At 39.8% G+C, this 18274-nt stretch overlaps 1 protein-coding gene across 5 annotated transcripts; it reads right to left on the reverse strand.

Moving 5' to 3' along the window:
• Positions 1-561: 561 nt before the first annotated feature.
• ovch2 (ovochymase 2) lies at positions 562-16328 on the reverse strand. Of its 5 annotated transcripts, XM_085464757.1 has the most exons (18): positions 15834-16328; positions 15111-15211; positions 14896-14993; positions 13921-14018; positions 13647-13819; positions 12587-12682; positions 12324-12502; positions 11961-12162; positions 10452-10484; positions 10271-10361; positions 9646-9779; positions 8023-8166; positions 7538-7662; positions 7354-7447; positions 7144-7275; positions 5760-5819; positions 4849-4903; positions 1786-1843 (listed from the first exon to the last, which is right to left on the reverse strand). In XM_085464757.1, exons 2-17 carry the CDS (start codon positions 15208-15210, stop codon positions 4869-4871), a joined length of 1794 nt encoding a protein of 597 aa, XP_085320883.1. In that variant the 5' UTR covers position 15211; positions 15834-16328; the 3' UTR covers positions 1786-1843; positions 4849-4868. The 5 variants fall into 5 exon arrangements, with proteins under 5 accessions (XP_085320882.1, XP_085320879.1, XP_085320881.1 ...); XM_085464756.1 differs by lacking the exon at positions 4849-4903 and having other exon boundaries at positions 562-1843; positions 12324-12415; positions 15834-16322; XM_085464753.1 differs by lacking the exon at positions 4849-4903 and having other exon boundaries at positions 562-1843; positions 15834-16322.
• Positions 16329-18274: the final 1946 nt, after the last annotated feature.

An 18274-nucleotide genomic window follows, 5' to 3' on the forward strand; every position in this document is an offset into this window, starting at 1 on the left:
GGGCCCGAAGCACCAATAGGAAGACAGATTTCATCATGACGCTATATAGTACAGAGGTGGTATTCAGACAGTGAGGAGCAGAGCCTTGAAATCACACCACTGACAGAGGGGAGGAGAGACAGGCATATCAGATTATATAACAAAGACCTTCACTGCTCTGTACAGGGGCACAAAATACTTTACTCACTTCAGAGAAAAACATGCTTTTCAGAAAATAATGAACTCATGTATGAATATTTCCACAAAAAGGCATCTAATTCATTAATTTATTCAAGTTAAACACAACAGTGATAAAAGTTTTAGCTGGCATTAAATATGTCCTTGAGTTAACTAGTAATCTTTAACTGTGAGCCCAGTCTTAATGAATCACTGTGAAGCAAGTTCTTTCTTTCTTTTTCGGTACAAAGTAACCGAAATACAAAAAGGCAAGAAAAACAAAAATCAGCCTTTCCACCATATCTCATGATCAAACTTAGTTTGGTTAAAAAAATCTGAGAAATTAGAGAACAATGTTCAAAAACTTGTTTTTTTATACTAATGAAAGAAAAAGTGGGGCAAATATTATGAATCCTTACATTGTTTTTAATGCATTTGTGTTTGAAGAACAGTAAAAAGTAAAAGCGCTCAATGCAGCAAAAGTCACTGTGAATCTATTGCAATAACACACTATCATTATAATCACTGAATGCATTAAAACAATAGTATTTTAATGTTGTACTATGTTGCATGGATTAATGTATCTTATTCTATCATTTAAGAATTTTTACAAATGCAAAGTACACAAGAGCATATTATGGCAATGCATGCGTAAGCTGCAAGTTCATTGAATTTGTGCTTAAGTATAGCTCAGTCAGGACTATATTTATTGACAATCACAAAAATTATATTTGGGAAAACAAAGCAGGCATTTATGATATTGGGCTGGGTGGAGGTGGGTTGCAAAGTGGTTTGCTCAAATACTGCATCCTGTATGAGATTAGCTGGTTGGGAGTGTAGACTTTACCAGCTGACCCGTCACCTCATGTGGTGTTGCACTGAGCTGGTGTCCAGTTGATCTCCTGGGATTGAAGCTGAGTTTGGCTTTGTGGTCTTTTGTTATACGCCACTATATTCCTTTTATTAGATACTATATTTTATTCTTTACAAAAATCATGTTTTTGGCAGTTGGAATTGCTAAAAATCAATGTAACATCCAACTGCGTGTCTTTGGGAGTATCCTAAAAAAGATGAGCCAATTTTATTTGTACCCAGTAACAGTTGCAGCATTTTAATCATTTTGTTTAGTCACAGTCACCAACACTGATAAAAACATAGCACGGGGTAGAATAATGCACTCTGTGTCTCTGTGTCAAGTCAAATGATTTAAAAGCAACAAATGTTGACCAAATCGCTGCAAAAAATTATGAGGCAGATTTTTAATACAGTCTTTAATACTTGAGCATAACTTCAGGGTAAGAAAATAGCAAGATGACAAAATGGTGCGAGGAATATCCTGAGGTTTCTGTAACAAAAATGACTAAACTAAACTACCAGTGTGGTTCTTGAACTATCAGTATGTTGAAAACTGGAGAGCAAGCATTCTAGGAAACAGCAACAAGTAACAGACAAGCGATTGAAAACTCCCGTTTTTGCATTCCCAAGCAGCAGCAGCAGCAGACTTAAAGACAGCAGAATTTAACAGGTAGCCTCCTTCCTGCAGGTTACTGTGCCAGCTCTGATGATTCCCTACTGTAATCTTCATCTACACTCCGGTCCACATTTAAGGTAACATCCTCTGAGGCGTCATGGTCCACATCGGCCCGGTGAGGCAGGACTCTGGTTCTGTACTGCTGCACAACTAGTTCTGCAACACAGATGTTAAATTAAAAAAGATTTATGTGAACCAGTCGTAATCTCATTATGTAATTGTGGGATAATGTGAAAGCAAAATACTACATGAATATAACTAAGCCTGGAATGTCAAACCATTTTACTCCAATTTTGGACTCGAGTTTCCATCACTGTAAAGAAGTTAAACTACACATTCAGTTTCTGAGACACAGAAACACAATTTTGACATTATGTCTCAGTTTTTCTATAGATAATGAAACAGTGCAGTAATAAATGAAAGAAATCTGTCAGCATGACTCTGGGCCTAATTTGTAAGAAGAAAATGTGTAAAATTACACAAATCTATTGTTTAATTACTCTGGTGTATTGTGAATGGCCATGACGAGATCGTTATCAATAGGAAACGCTGTTAAACTTGTAAAATTGTTGTGAAAATACAGTTAAAAGTCCTAACTCACATTTTCCAAAGCCACCCTTCGGGCTGGATTGGAGTCTTTGATTCAGGAGCCTCATGTTTGACACCCCTCGTCTAAACAATAGATCCTGCATTAATAAATCTGTGCATTATATTTTGAAATGGAACTGATATAACTCTTGTTGTATCAGTTGTGTTCATGTCTTAAAAAAAGTTTTGGCTAACACCTGATAATAATCACTAATAAAAGCTTGACTCACTGCAGCTTATTTTACAGTATATACCAAGGAGGATAATAACCTTCACAGTTATCAAGAAACGCCAGCAAAACGGGTTTGTTTGAGATGATCTGCACGTTTCCTGAAAACTGCGCCTGTGTGCACAGAAAATAAAAAAGTACTAGAGATGTTTTTTTGTTTGTTTGTTTGTTTACATTTGCAAATATTAAAGCAATTTAAATGGCAAATGCCGAATCAGAAATGGTATTTAGCAACAGCAACTTTTTTAAAAACTGCTTTACCTTCAGTACCCATAAAATATCACTAGAGGGCGCTCTGTACCCACACATTTGCACAGCCGCCTCAGTCAGGCGGTCTGAACCAAGACTTGTGTCTAGAAAAAAAGTTTGATTCGCTGATCACGTGAATCCTTTTCATGCTTCCTGTTGAGGACGATGGTTGATGATGGGTTAACTAAAAATATTTTAGGTACTCTCAATACTCAGCATGTGAAAATATATATATAAAACACAAAGCAGCACAAAGAGAAGCATGAAAACCAAAAGATGCATCTCAAATGCTTAACATTTTAAAGTCAAACGCTATCACTGCAGGTTATCACTGCAGGTTACTCATCACCCTCTTTTAATATCAAATCAGTTAAATATTGTGAAATGAATCTAAAAATAATCTTTGGGGGAAACAGGGAGGCTATGAGGCCATAACAGTGGTGTGCTGTTGGATCATGTGATGTTTATCTCTGCCCAGCGCCTGTTGTGTTTACAAGCACCCAGACAGCCTGGTAAAAGAGAAAGCCCTGAACCGGTCTAATTTTCTTAATGTAATTAATGGATTTGTGATTGAAAGACAAATAGCTATGACCTTTTTTTTTGGTAAAATATACACCCGCCCCTCATTTTGTTAGGTCAGCTGCACATCAACACAAATATCTAATCAGCCAATCACTAAATGCATTTAGGCATATAGACGTGATCAAGACGACCTGCTGAAGCACAAACTGAGCATCAGAATGGGGAAGAGAGGTGATTCAAGTGAGTCTGAATGTGGCACAGCTGGTGATTCCAGACTGGCTGGTCTGAGTATTTCACAAACTGCTGACCTACTGGGATTTTCTGACATAATCATCTGTAGGGTTTACACAGGATAGTCTGAAAAATACAGGAACAAAGTAAAAATCCAGCGAGTGGGAGTTCTCTCAGCTAAAATGATGTATTGATGATAGCTCAAATAACCACTTGTTACAACCAAGGCATGCAGAAGAGCACTTCTGAACACAAACTTTGAAGCAGATGGGCTGCAGCAGCAGAAGACCACCTGGTACCTCTCCTGTACCTAACTAAGAAAAGGAAACTGAGGCTATAATTAACACAAGCTCACCAAATCTAGACAATACAAGATTGTAATAAAAGAAAAACTTTCACTGGTCTGATGAGTATCGATTTCTGCTGCAACGTTTGGCTGTTTGCATCAGAATTTGGCATAAAAATGTGGAAACATTGATCCACCTGCAAACTGTATCAACAGTTCACGTTGGTGGTGGTGTAATAGTGCGAGGGACCCTTGGTACCAACTGAGTGTCGTTCAAACTCCACAGCCTACCCGAGCATTGCTGCTGACCGTGTCCATCCCTTTATGACCAAAGTGTGACCATCTTCTGATGAGGACGTCCAACAATAACATGTCAGAAGCTTAAATGAGCTCAAACTGGTTTCTTGAACATGACAAATCAAACTAGCATCAAACTGGCCTCAACAGCCGCCAGATCTCCATCCATTAGTAGTCGGGCTTCAGTCCTGACATCATTAAATAAACAACATGCTTTGAGAAGTGATGGTAAATCACAGAAAATATAAATTTCATAAAATTTTAGAGGCTAAAACCTGAAAATGTGACTGATCAGTTTTTACTTCTTGCTTCATGTGCATCGTTGAAAACCGTCAAACATTCAAACACACCTGCCACCTACATTCATCCTGAGTCATTTCATTTAATCAAAGTCTTTGAAACGGGGTGGAGCTTCTACTTTCTCAGAACTGGGAAGATGAGGTTCAGTTGGGAAAAAGCAACAGCAAAGCAACACCATGGTCTCACAGGTACTGGGTGTGGTTGGCAGTTAACCCGGCAGACATGCAAAGACAACTAACAGGTTTAGACAGAGAGCTGATGAAAAACAGAACAGATCAGAAAAAAATTACAAAATGTTTTCAATTAAAATAAAAGGTCATAACAGATCTGAATCCCAATTCAAAGGATTAAAAAAAACACTGAGAAGCGAGACAGTGAGAGAGGTGAAGGTGGAACCACACACGCACACACACACACACACACACACACGCATGCACACACAGACACAGGTGGAACTACCTGTTTCTCAGGTGCTGTTGTCATGAGGGGCAGCCTGCCAAGGGACTCTGTCTCTCTGCAGTGCACAGTAGAGTCATTAAACATGGAAAGCTCGACTAAATGACTAGCATATACTGTATGTGATGAATGCACGTGTCTCTTCTCAGAGGACGCATTACATCAAGACTAGTGGATTTGATTCTGAAAACTGATATGTTGCACCCACATACTAGTAGTAATGCCAAAGGTCTAATGCTCTTTAACAGCAGCTCACAGGAAACCCTCAGAGCTCTACAGGGTATGAACTCAGTCAGAAACTGAAAGCCATTTCTGTATCATTTTTGGAACAGCTTGCACTCAGATATTTAGTTTTTACAGAGTATTTCTCAGAAAATACCATGACAAAAACAAAGGAGGGAATTCATGAAACAATATCATCTGTTACAAAGATTTAAAAAATAGTTCAGTTATCTCGGCCCTACAAGAAGACTGTTTGAAAAAAAGTAATACTGTGTTTGACAAATTCATGAAACAGATAACATATAAAGCTGAACAGTCTTTTGTGTTCATCAGCCTGCTTTATACAAACTGTTGTTTCTCACATTGTAAGCGGTGACGCCAGTGTTAAATGTCTTACTGCCATTCTAAATGCCAATGACACAGCTTTGCTGGGCCCATAACACCACCGGTGGATAAGCTCAACACTTGGAGTTGGCAAATACCATTCATTCATTAATTCATTCACTCATTTATTCACTCATTCCACTCCTGACCAGCGAGCAGCTCCACTGCAGCAGCTCAATATTTAATGCCTTGCTCAGGAACTCCTGAGCAGCACGGACAGACCGGCCACTGTCACTGTTCCTTATTTCTTAATTAACAAAGAAAAAACACATTAAAGACAAAAAAAAAAAAAAGAGCAAAGCACCAACCAAAAGTTGTCAAAACATCTGGCAGATCCTCAACATCTGTCCTCTTTTGGTTCTGAAGGTCTGCAGAAAAATGCAACAAGATTTGTATCATACTTTCATGGGTAGTTATTACCTTTATAGGTTTTACTTTTTAACTTTATGTCCTGAGTCTGATGACTCTGTGTTTTGTGTTTGTTTATATTAACTTTTGTTCTCGTTTATTCTGGTTATGTCTTTTGTTAAGATTTGCTGTTTGGTAGGTTTCGGTTCTGTACTCCCTCTGTTCCTGTTCTGAGTCTGTCTCTGCATATGTGTTGAGTTTCCTGTTTTACTTTGAAGGTCTGTGTTCCTCCTTCTCGTCTGTGTAATGAGTGTCAGCCCTGTCTCCCAGCTGTTTCCTCTCAGTCCTGTTCACTTCTTGTATTTAGTGTCTGCGTCTCTCCCTGCTCGTTGTCGCGTCATTCCCCACTGTGCGTTTTGTCTGCCCGCCTGTTTGCTTGTTTAGTTTAGTTACTTTGCCAGTTTTCTGTTTTGCCTGCTGTCGAGCAATAAAGCTGAGTAGTTTTAAGTTCACTTTTGCCTCCACAAGTTTGCTCTTGGGTCCACAATTCCTGCCTTCACACAGTCATGAAACTTCATTCCAGTTACATTTGGAACACCATAGTTAGAAAATAATGTCTCCAATTTGTAATTTTGATATTTGTATTTGGGGACATGGCTCTACTCTTGGCCTGAGACGTCAGAGAGCAGGGCAACAGGACTCGAGCACCGAACAGACGAGAAATATAACAACTGATAAAGTTTCATGTGTAATGAAAGGGTGGGAGATGGCACTGAGCTCATCAGCTGACCTGCCAGACTTGGATTTAATGAAAGGTAATTTTTAAGTGCAGCCATCATCAACTCAAGTGTGCAGGCATAAAAGAATATAAGGGAACGTGTGATATATATTGTTTTAAAAGTAAAGGTTTGTTTATTCTTGTTGGCCAGCATTTTTCAGAGGCTCATGCTCACTAGGATACGGTAGATGAAGATAATTACACAACATTTAAAGTATTAAATTAAACAAAGCTCCACAAATTTTGTAAAGACAACAGATTATTGGGCTGGCTTACAATCATTGGTATTACTATTTACTAATAGACTCATATTACTGAATGAAGGAAAAAAATCATATTCACAGACAATAACTGTAACATGTTAGTCTGCACATGTAAGTGGAGTGGCCTCCAGTGGGACAGAGTTCATAACATCTTTTACTTTTACAGGGAAATAAGATGGGGCACTGATATGGTCTGCGGGCCGGCTACATTTAACCCATCACTAATCCGCTAAACCCATATCGCTAGACCTTTGGTATGTTAGTAGTTACTCAGTGGTGGGAAACACACGTGCAGTGGGGTACCTGTAATGCTGATGAATGTCAGTGTAGCCCTGAAACCCCTACGAGCGATGCTGCTGTCCGACGTAAACCGAAGCACCATGGTGCTGTGGTAGGAAAGGACAGGAGGAGGGATACTGCCGCCACACAGCAAGGCTAAACAAAGAAATGCAACAAGATACTGAGTGATACAGGTATAAAAAGATGAATTCTGATTTGATGTATCCATCCTACCAATCTCCTCTGTTCCTTCAACATCTCCCAGGACAGTGAGGGAATCATACAAGCATCTCTCCGACTCCTCCAGGTCAAAATCAGTAAACTCCAGCTGAAAATATAGAAATCAACCAGCTTCTAATCACACATGTCCTAATAATACCTTAAGAAGAATACCAGGTAGGTAAGTTGTGCAGCTCACCTTAACCACATGACCCAGAGGAGCATGGATTACCCAGTGGAGGACACAGTCATTACTGTAGGCTTGTGGGTGATTTGGACTGTGTATAGAAGCCTTATCGTCAACCAGAACAAGTGTTCCACATCCTGAGTGCGCACACACACACACACACACACACACACACACACACACGCTTACATTAGACAGTTCAGTTTAAAACATTTAAAAACACTCATCTGCACACAAATGCACAAATGTGCTGTTTTTAAACCTAGAGTGTGTGTGTATTTTTTAGAGTCCTCAGTTAGCCTGTTGGTGTCTCAAGCAGCATCCACCTGCATAATTTGCTGTTTGTTACAAAAACCACAACCCACAGACACAGCAGAAGCTAAAATTGTGTATGAGCTGAGTACGCAGTGCGTGCATCACTCTGCCAGCTGTATAGTGTATAATCTGGATTGCACAATGCGCTCGTGTATGTTTGCAGTGTATGTTGTATTTCCCACCAGGATGAGAGTGTCCTTTGACCGCATGGTGCCTAATTACAAAGCCACTTCCTGCTCTGCTAACATCAGAGGAAAAGAGAAGTGTGGCATTGTGGGAATTATTTAGAAGAACTGGGCCGGGCAGCACACTTCCACAGAATATCCCTGAAACACAGAGGCACATGAAGACGTTTAGATATTTACACACACTTTTCTTGATATGTATTCCATGAACAAGATTCTCTCGTTGTCAGTGTGTGCGTTCGGGGTGTCATTCAGTGTTTTGCAAAGACTAAACCTGTGCTTACCAGCAACATTTAGCTGCATGGTCATCAAAAAAAATCCTACAGAAAATCCTAATCCTACATTCATCAATTCATGTGAAAGAAAGAATTAGATACACCGTCAAAGCTGTGGGAAGCTTCATGTTTTCAGCCAAGCTGTTTACGATAAGATATATTATGTAGGCCAACCACATCCTGACCCCGGCACAGTTTTAACTCACAGCCAAGACACAGAAAAACTGCTACCTCTTACAGCCATTTGTAAATTATTTGAACTGGCAATAGGAACATACCCTGTATATAAAAGATGGGCATAGCCTCCACAATACCAATCACTGGGTTGGTGGGCTCTGTTTGAAGCCTCATAGTGGTTTAGCAACCATATTCACTTCTTTTTAAGCCACAAGTGACCACATTTGAAGTGGAGAGGGTGGAGTGCTGAGTTATCAGCTCCTACTGGCAATGGGTGCAACATCCACATCTGCTACTTAGTATTTGTAACAGGCTAACTTACCAGAACAGACGCACAATTTTCTTAGGTCTGTGCCAAATAGCAGGTCATGTTATTTGGAAGATAATTTAAAAAAAAAAAAAAAAATCCAATAAGTGACTTAGTGAAACTGAAGCCCAGCAGAGAGCCATGAGCTACAGCTGCATGTGTCATCACATGTCACTCAGTGTGGCTGCGCTTCTAATTTTAAGCCTCACCTGCATCCAAATGGATGAGGTGTAAAAACAGAGTTGTTACAAAAGGGGAGACCACATTATTTTGTTCACCAACATGTTTTCTAAAGGTATTTTAACATCGCGGTTTGAGGTTGCCATTGTGGGCACTTCTGCATGAAGCCCAGACATATCAGAAATATTACTTCTCATTTCAAAGACGTGATATATAAGAATGTATTTTTAGAAATGTTTCACATGTCCTTTAACACAGCCATCCCCAGAGGTCCAGGCTGGCTCTGATGCATCTTTAGTACAGTATAAGCTGGTGTATTGGATTCCTTTCCCTTACAGTATCTGAATTCTTTCACCCATAAAGATGACATTTCACAACTCCTCCAATCGGGCTCCAAGTGGGAAAGAGTTAGGAGAGTCATTACTTCATGACCCCCATGGTTGCTCGTATTAAATGAATGAAGGTGAACTGAACAGAAGCTCAATAACTGGCTTTTTCTTTTTCAGTTGCACATATATTGATATTTTTCATTACATTACTACAATAGACTACATATAATGATAGTATTGTGAGACTCTGCGATTCCCACAACATACAAACTAGTTGTTATTGTTGAGGTTAGCCAGGAAATGATTGTGAGTCAGTGCACTGTAAGCTGAAATGAAGGTGTTTGAAACTCACCAACAGGCCGATGGCTTCCTACTGAAACAGTGAGTCGATCATACCGACAGTACGAGTCGTTCTCCAAGTCAAAAAGATCGAACTCCAGCAGAATACTATAACCTGGAGGAACGCTGATGCTCCACAAACACAACCTGTGGGAAGGCATGAACAGTTTAACCAGGGCACTGTATTTCCCTTCTTTACATCCATATAATCCTGAGCTAAAAGTCAAATGTTAGTTTTTTAGAGTTTCTCATCCTCACAGAATTATAGGAAATATTGATTGCCAGTTATCTTATTAAGCATGGCGTTAGCTCAGGCAGCTTCTGGCACATCGGCTGATCTCAGTGACTGCTCATATCAGCACATCTGATTCATTTGCTTTAGGCTGCACATCTGTAAGCCACCTCATAACCCACCTCCACCCCAGCTTGTCCATTCAGTCTGCATCGAAATCAATTGATATCGCATCTGTTGCATGGACTGGTTGTTGCGCTCTCTGCCATCTTTTAAATTTATGCACGTAAATGGCCTCAAATATAAATCACTACAGATGGATTTACAGTGTTCTCTTGACTACACTGATTCTGACTGAGCAGGCAGTTAGCACCGCCGCTTAGTTCTTCTCTGACGTGTCACTCACTGGTTGTTGTCATAGCGATCGCCATGGAGCCTGGGATTTTTGATTACCCCGTTAATGTCAGACACAGGCCCATCTCTCACACTGCAGAGTCCTGAGACACACGCAAACATCAAAGAAGCATGAGCACATTATGAAATATAGATGAACAAGAGTTGGTGTAATGAGTGGAAAGACAACTCACTTGATGAAACCGTTGTCTGCTGCTGGTGCTCAGCTGAAAGAAGTAGAAAGATGAAAGAGAGAACATAAATATAGATGGAAGAACTTCATCTGTCATCAGAATATTTGTTTCTGGAGGAACTGTGGACAAAAATCCACAGAGTTAAACCGCAGATTAACGTAATCTAAAATGTTCTAATTAGTTCATTTATTTATTCAATACAAAATGTTTTTTCTCCTAATTTTCAGAATGACACTGCTGAGTTTAAACAATTCAAAAATGCCTACAGACTTGGTTTTTGTAACCTTTTCTTCTCATAAAAATAATAATAAAAATCTGTTCTAACCATGATGACAGCATCAGATTAAGTCCAGCATGCTTTGATAAAGCTCAGCCTCAAAAGTTGTCTTTGTTGGGATCCACAAAGTGGCCCCATATGGAGAAGCAACAGCTTTAAATTGTATCACGTTAAATATTAATAACAGCAGCAGCTGCTAAATGAACTGCAGACAACAATCTGCTGCTCATGTTTGTGCGTCACACACTGTGTGAAAGCTAACGTCATCATACAGGGATGACACATACAAGATGCTATGCGTCTACTGTACAAAAGTCCTGAGGAAACCCTCATTTCTTCATATTCTGCTTGGAAAATAGGAATAATATGTTATTGTTTTCATAGATCCAACTACAGAAAGGCAAGAAATGAGACATTTTTGTGACAAACAGTAGTAACAAAGTATCAGATACATCTTAACTTTTGTTTATTGTTTATTTGAGTTATCTGTTGTGTTTAGACAGTGTTAAGTGGTTTTCTTCAGAGGAAAGAAGCACTGCTCTGATAAGGGTCCGATACGAGGGCCGGAATGAAAATGAGTGACAAAGAAGTCACTGTATAAAAGGAAGACTTGGAAAGGCCTTCAGAGAGCCGGGACAGCTATTAAGACTGCTCTTTAAAAACAGTTACAAGTAAGTCGGGCTCCTTGGAAGCAAAGTATAAAGAAAGGAAAGGTGACTCAATGCTTTTTCACAGTACTGTACTCACAACACTTAGAAAGCTGGGCGATTAGTTAAAGGAATGTCACAAAGGCAAGTGTGTTTGTATATTACGTCATGAAGGTCTGTTTTTTAAGAACATATTTGAATCGATTGCTGATGAGGAAACAAAGAATCTTTACCTTCATCTCCTGATATTTCAACAAACAGACATTGTTTACATTCCTGTCTGTTACATCACATTTTGATGGTCAAGCAGCACTTTAAAGGTTAGGAAAACAGGTTTCTCACCACCTTGATATGTGGGTGGAGGCATATTTACTGCAATATGTTTCTACAAGCTTTAGCTACTTTTTAAGTTTGTCCCTGACTAAACTACAAAGTGACATTCAGATGTTATCAGATGGATCTCAGGGTGTAATAGGCACTTTGTAGCAGCACTGTACTACCTCCATATATGGTTATCATGTGACACACCATGTCTATCACACTCTTTAGAAGCAAATATGCTGTATATGCTGTATCAAAACCTACCCTCTCTCAATTTACGCTTGATCCAAGGCAGCAGCAGCCTGACGTCAGTGAAAATCCCCGGAGAACCTCGTTTGGAAGGGGGGCGGCTGCTGTTGTTTCCCCAGCTCCTACCACATCCTTTACCCCAGGAAGTCACGCCCAGCGCCACCCAGCGATGACCTTCTGACCCTGCTGGACACACCAAAGGACCTCCTGAGTCTCCCTGGACAGAGGATGAAGTCGTGGGTCAAGGGATGAGTCAATTATTTAAAGCTCAGTGGGATAGAATGACTGATTTACGGCACTGAATTGTGCTGTAAATAGAGCATCTGTGAGGATGGAGAAAAAATCTGAAGTTATAGATAATGAAAAGATTTTTAATACCTGACAGGCATCCCTCCCTCCTGTCTCTGGGCCGGCACACAGAACTGTCATGCTCGGCTGAGGCCGGACGAGTCTCTGGTTCATCATAGAACCTTTAAGAGTTTGGAGGACATATTTACATTTGGCTCGGTCAACCAAATCCAAATGCACCTCTCTCAGAACCATAGGAAGATGACCCCCTAAGAAACAGTTACATAGATTGGAATAGATTAAAAAGCTCCAGTCTAATTTAACAATATTTAAAAGTCAGAAAAACGACATACGTTCCTTTATCCTCCCCCATCCAGCCGTCATGCAAGCGGTCTGAGGAAGGATATTGTCATTAGGTAAAGGCAGACATATCGGCTGGACACGAGCTCCTGTTGAAAAAGTCACATCAGGTCAAATTAAAAACCATGGTGGCCCGAAAGTACAAAACACAACAGAAACACAACATTCCTTGTTTCTGTTTTCACATCATTGCATCATGCTTGAATGTTATTCTCAGCAGTGTCCTTGTGTGACTTTTGTCATTGTTGAACCTGACAAAGAATCTGTAAGTTGTACTTGCTTGCATGTGAGCTATGTGTGTCCTGTGACGAGCTATGATGCTTCAAGCAAGCATGCAGACTGCATACACATCACTGTGCTCTGAGGATCTGAAGGAACATCTTAGAGCCATTACATGTTAAAACTGCACTGACCTTCAGTCTGCTGCTCCCTTCTTTGCAAAGGGTCACCGCAGCAAATCTGCATATCTGATTGGTCGGACGATCTTCCTCACAACTCTTGAGGAATTTGTCTCAAACAACGAGTAGTCACATGTTAAGTGAATGTGTTAACCATGCACCATGTAGCCACACCATCCCAGCATTTCAAGCTTAAAAATTCAGTGCAGTCAGAAAACTTCTAATGTAACAGAGACCTCCCACCTAGATTCAGATACCCGGTTCTTGTGAAATAATCCAGAAGCAATTGGTTTGTTTTTTTTTTAAATTTGATAGAAAGAGTTGATACAAAAGATATAATTCTATTTTTATAGTTGATTTGCTCCATTTGTAGCCACATAGCTTTCTGTAATAACATTTTCTCCTTTACCATATTGATGTCTTGAAACCAGATGTGACAGATGAGGTGTGGATCCGAGAAAACATGCTGATCGACTCAATTGCAAATCATCGGCAAATGAGCGGAACTGGACTGGAATTCACACAGTAGACTTGATTTTTTACTCAATATGACCCAAAATGCAGGTTTAAGGCACTTGTTTGAGTCTCTGAGTCGAACACAGTGATCAGTATGACACGTTATTTGATTTTGAACCAATGCGAACAGAAAACTTGCCCATCTGGATGCGTTGGTTCAGCTCTATGAGAGCTATGTCATAGTTCATCGGCAGAGCAGGGTTGTACTTTTCATGGACTGAGACAGACTTGACCAGAAAGACTTGCTCCTCCTCATCGTGTGCTCTCTGGTCAAACTCTCCAACAAGGACTCTCACACCACTGAGAAACTCTCTAGAGAGAACATTCAAAGCTTATCATTTATTCCCGTTAGATAAAATGTTAATTCAATTCTGCTCAATTATAAGTCGTGTCAGCGACATAACGCTTTATACTTTGACAAAGATGTGAAGCAGTGTGCAGCAGTCATTATCCAGCAGTCACTCAAGATGGATCCTCCACAGAAATGAGAGCCCCTGTTCTGGAGGGAAACCTGAGGACAGACGATCCATAAGAAGATTAAGCAGAGCCAACAGCATGAGTCAGTTTGTCACTAAAAGAAAAGGCTGGTTTACCCTTTTCTTTGTGTTTGCTATGCCAGCCTTAAAAATGACACTTTTTTCATGCAGACCCATGAATGCAAGATTCATGTAAAATGCAGCAGATGTGTGAAGTTTAAATGTTTAAAATGATGAGCAAAGTTGCAGTCTCTCATATTGCAGGACTGCGGTGCTGAATAAGGTTTTTTTTTTTTTTTTAAATAGCAACCCTTTAAAGCCTGAAACATTAAATAATAACCAGAGAAATATATATATTTTTGAAAGTGAAGCATTTATTGAACCTTTTGATAATTAAAAAAAAGAAACAAGTTTCAATTCGTATTTTGTTTGCTACATACTTTATATTTTTGTGTGTGTAATTTATTTACATTTTTCTAGGGGAAAAACACACGGATGATTTAGAAGTTTTAAAAAAAACTTTCAAAAGTTTGTATGTGTCAAATATGATATACTAGGCATTAAAGGGGTTAAACCAAGCAATTGAGCAACGAAGCAATTTATCCACAAAATTCCACGGAGCTGTCCTTTTTGGTTCATAGTGTAAAAGGTTACTCCCATCTCTTTGTCATTGAGTGATCCTCAGGAAATACCAGCATGAGCAACCATGTCATGTTTGTGGAGGACAGAATACGTGGTGAGCCTGCATGGCCGCTGATAACCATCAGGGGTGAACAAGAAAGGAAAGTTCAACAATAACTTTAACCACTGATATGCATCTTTAAAGATAAGCAAAATAGCAGTCAGATCAGACAGCTAAGCTAAAGAAAAGAAAGAAAGAGAGAAACCTGAAAGAAGAACTAAATAACTGACCAACCACGGGTGTGATCCGTACATGGCTTCAGTTCCTCCTACCACCCTCAGAGAGGAAACCGTCGGGTTCCACACTTGAGAAATTCCACATTTCGAACCTAACAGAAAGCATCAATACTTTTGAGACCACTGACAACATTTTCCCTCAGCTCTGTGTCATTTTAAGACATGAAAGGTTGTGTGTTCCTTTTTTCAGCACCCATCCTATTACTCACCTGTTTGAGCAGCATGGATGTCAGTGTTTACCCAAAAATACAGAGAGAGCAGAGCGGCGGTGGTCCTCATCATAACCCGAGCATGGAGAAAAGGTCTCATACTGGGCAGACCAAAAGGTTTATAAGGACTAGTGTGATGTGAGGGTATACTCACAAACAAACCAGTAAAGGCTGGCCGTGATGGTGATTGGTGAGTTCAAATGTCGCAGTAAAAATTAGTTGGAGAAAAGTGGTGAAAGTGTTTATCATCTCAAGGTCAGCTGTGGTGAGGTGTGCAGAGTGTTATTGGTGCCTCAAAAACAGGGCAGCAGCTGTAAAGCCTTCAAGGGGGAGAAACAGTCATAAAACACGCACAAAAGGACAGAGAGCACACTTACTGCCGCACAGCCTGTGTGAAAAGAAGTGCTGACGTAAAAGCAGCCAGAAAGGGAGGAAAACGGGGAAAGCAGAGAAATAAAACGACAAAATCTTCCAAAGCTGCAGCCTCTGTGAAGGAGTCCTCTGAATCATCTGACATTCAGAAAAATATTTACATTTTTAAAATTTCACACAAATCTCATTTTCAGAGATGTTTGCTTTATTGGATATTAGATTAACACCACTTACTGTATTGCTTGGTCAAGAAATGTGTTGTAAAAGCTTAAAAATAACAAGTCCTGATCGCATTTGTCACTTTGTGATAACAAAAACGACAACAGGCAGCTGAAAAGTTATTTTACTTACCAGAAAGCAGCACTGTGAGAACGTTTCTCTTTTTCTTAACCTGTGCTACAAAAAAAATACCTCAACATGAGAGTTTCCTCTCCCAGTTACATTTGCAAATGACTGAGAAGTGCGGAGGAGTATTCTGCTCTGAGAGGTGGAAATTAGATACACACCGAGTGTGGCATATCAGCAAAGTAGCAGTATCAGTAGAGTATTCCCAAAAGGAAAGTGTACTGTAGATATTTTAAGAAATACATTGTTCCAACTAAAACCAGTGGGTTACAAGTAAAAACAGATTTTCATCAAAAGCTGCTCATATTGTTTCATTAACAGCCAGGAAGACATGAGTGTGCAGGTATGAGCATAATAATCTATTAGGTTAATATATTTATATATCCTCTCTTCTGGCTCTGCTTTGGGCTCCACCAAGTCCAGCTTCATGCTAACTTTGTAACCAGATTTGCTGACCATATAAAGCACAGACGGCATAAAAGATCCACTTAATTCTCAGATCCTAAAGTGAAGCGTAAGTGCATTAAAGCTGCATCTCTTTGAACTCCACCAGAGGTTGATGTCTGTGGTTGCAAAAAGAATTGTGGTTTCTACAGAGTGAGTTTATTGATGTAGTAAATTACTTATACTGAATAAAACATTAAATCCATTTTGCAAGTTTTGATCATTCTAAAGGCCGTTACACATCGTATGTGTGATGAAAAAATGACATAACATGTTGAATCTTCCATATCTGACCTCGTTGTGTAATGTGTACACACACCAAATGCACTGTAAAAATAAAATTATGTCAACATCAAGCAACATCCTGTTTTGTTGTGTCTGAGGTTACTATTTCCATCTCGCTGTGTAATCTCTACCGCTGTGCGATTTGAGGTACGAGCTCGCTTGTTGCCAAATTCAGTGATCCGATTAGTTAGATCTGTTGTATCTGAAAAATCAGAAGAATCGAGCTTGGTTCTGAGTATACTTTTGGTGTGAGTGGCTGCATTATGAATAATCCGAAAAACATTTTTAATGCACGAAAGATTCACATGGATTTTACGTGTCCTGAAGGCCTTGAGAGTGAAAAAAGGTGGATTGTGCAGGATATCACCATCAGAATCGACCCTCACTCATCACACCAAGATGGCGACACTCATCTCAGGGTTTTTAAACAGGAGTTCACAAACCAGTGGGTAGCGACGTCCATCTTTTGTACGGTCCATGGCCTAAATCATAAAAAGTAGCATTGCAGGCCACGGAACCACGACGACGAGCTGAAAGACGTTAAAAAGCTCCACAGATTTGAGGTGAACTGCAGATTACAAATTTCTCATATTATTACATGACAACTCAATAAATTACATGACAACGACGACAGGCACAACCATAGCCACAAGTATCCCTGCTATCAACTTTCCACATTCTCATTTCCCGGCTTTACTCAGCAATCCCACGGAGGGTTTTCCAAGTAACTCACATGAAAACACTTCCAAAAGCTTTCATAAAGTACTTATAGATTGAATCGCCATTTTGTTAACAAGTACACAAATGAGCAGCTATTGACCACGAGTGTTTAAAAGCCTGCACATCAGCATTCCCTGAATTAAAAAATGGAATAGACGTTTAGTGTGTATTTATGTGAGTGTTTTCTGCCTCGGGGCTCCCACTCTAAGCCTTATAAGCCCCCTGCTTCCTGTTTATGCAGCCCAGTGGCCCAGACCCCACAGGGTGTACATGGCTGGATGTGACTCAGTGCTTGGCATAGTTGCTTGGCCACAGTTGCCGGGGCTGCTGTTGCCAGGTGTTGCAGAGAGACGCGTAAAATACCGTGCTGTCGGTAACAATTGGCATAAACAATAAATGGAAGCGTGAAACGAGGTCAGCCTTCAACGGATCATTGTCTTCATTTCTCTTGTTTGTGTAAAGCTGGACAAGAGGAGCGATGAAAGGTTCCCTCCTCACACATAAATCCAGATCAATGTCTGAGCAATATGTAGTAGCTGTACACAATAGCATCCGATTGGTAGGAAGCAATTCAGTCTTTATAAATTCTTTATGTAAAAGAGGAAGCATTAACATGCGGGCACAGAAGGCTTAGCACTTCAGTAAACAAACTTTAACCTCAATCAGACTAATATTGTTTCCAACCTGAAATGTTGTGCTTAAAGAAGCCTGATTATACAGGTAAAGTTTACAGGTCTTGAGTACAATAAAAATTAATGTTGTGTTCCAAATATTAAGCCAATTCTTCACACAAGGATTGTACATCTACTTTCAAACCAAACTATGTTGCATGTTTACATCTGCTTTTTCCCCGAACTCACTGTGTACGTTTATCCCAGCCTTGTTAGTGGGATTCTGGATCCAGTTTCTAAGAGCATTTACTAAGTTAAAACATATAACTTTGTTCTCTTTATATCAGAATTCTATATTAACTAAGTACCTGCAAATAACCAAAACTA

This window comes from Copadichromis virginalis, linkage group LG7, assembly GCF_057382275.1.
Source record: "Copadichromis virginalis isolate Kocher_CV1m ecotype Utaka linkage group LG7, C_Virginalis_male_GT1.1, whole genome shotgun sequence".
Taxonomy (NCBI): domain Eukaryota; kingdom Metazoa; phylum Chordata; class Actinopteri; order Cichliformes; family Cichlidae; genus Copadichromis; species Copadichromis virginalis.

Excerpts from the sequence above, each read along its gene's own strand:
- ovch2 (XM_085464753.1), bottom strand. The coding sequence starts at position 15,210 with ATGAGACCTTTTCTCCATGCTCGGGTTATGATGAGGACCACCGCCGCT. Across the intron at positions 14,994-15,110 it reads CATCCATGCTGCTCAAACAG|GTTCGAAATGTGGAATTTCT; the intron begins GTGAGTAATAGG and ends GCTTTCTGTTAG. Across the intron at positions 14,019-14,895 it reads ACGGATCACACCCGTGGTTG|GTTTCCCTCCAGAACAGGGG; the intron begins GTCAGTTATTTA and ends GTCTGTCCTCAG.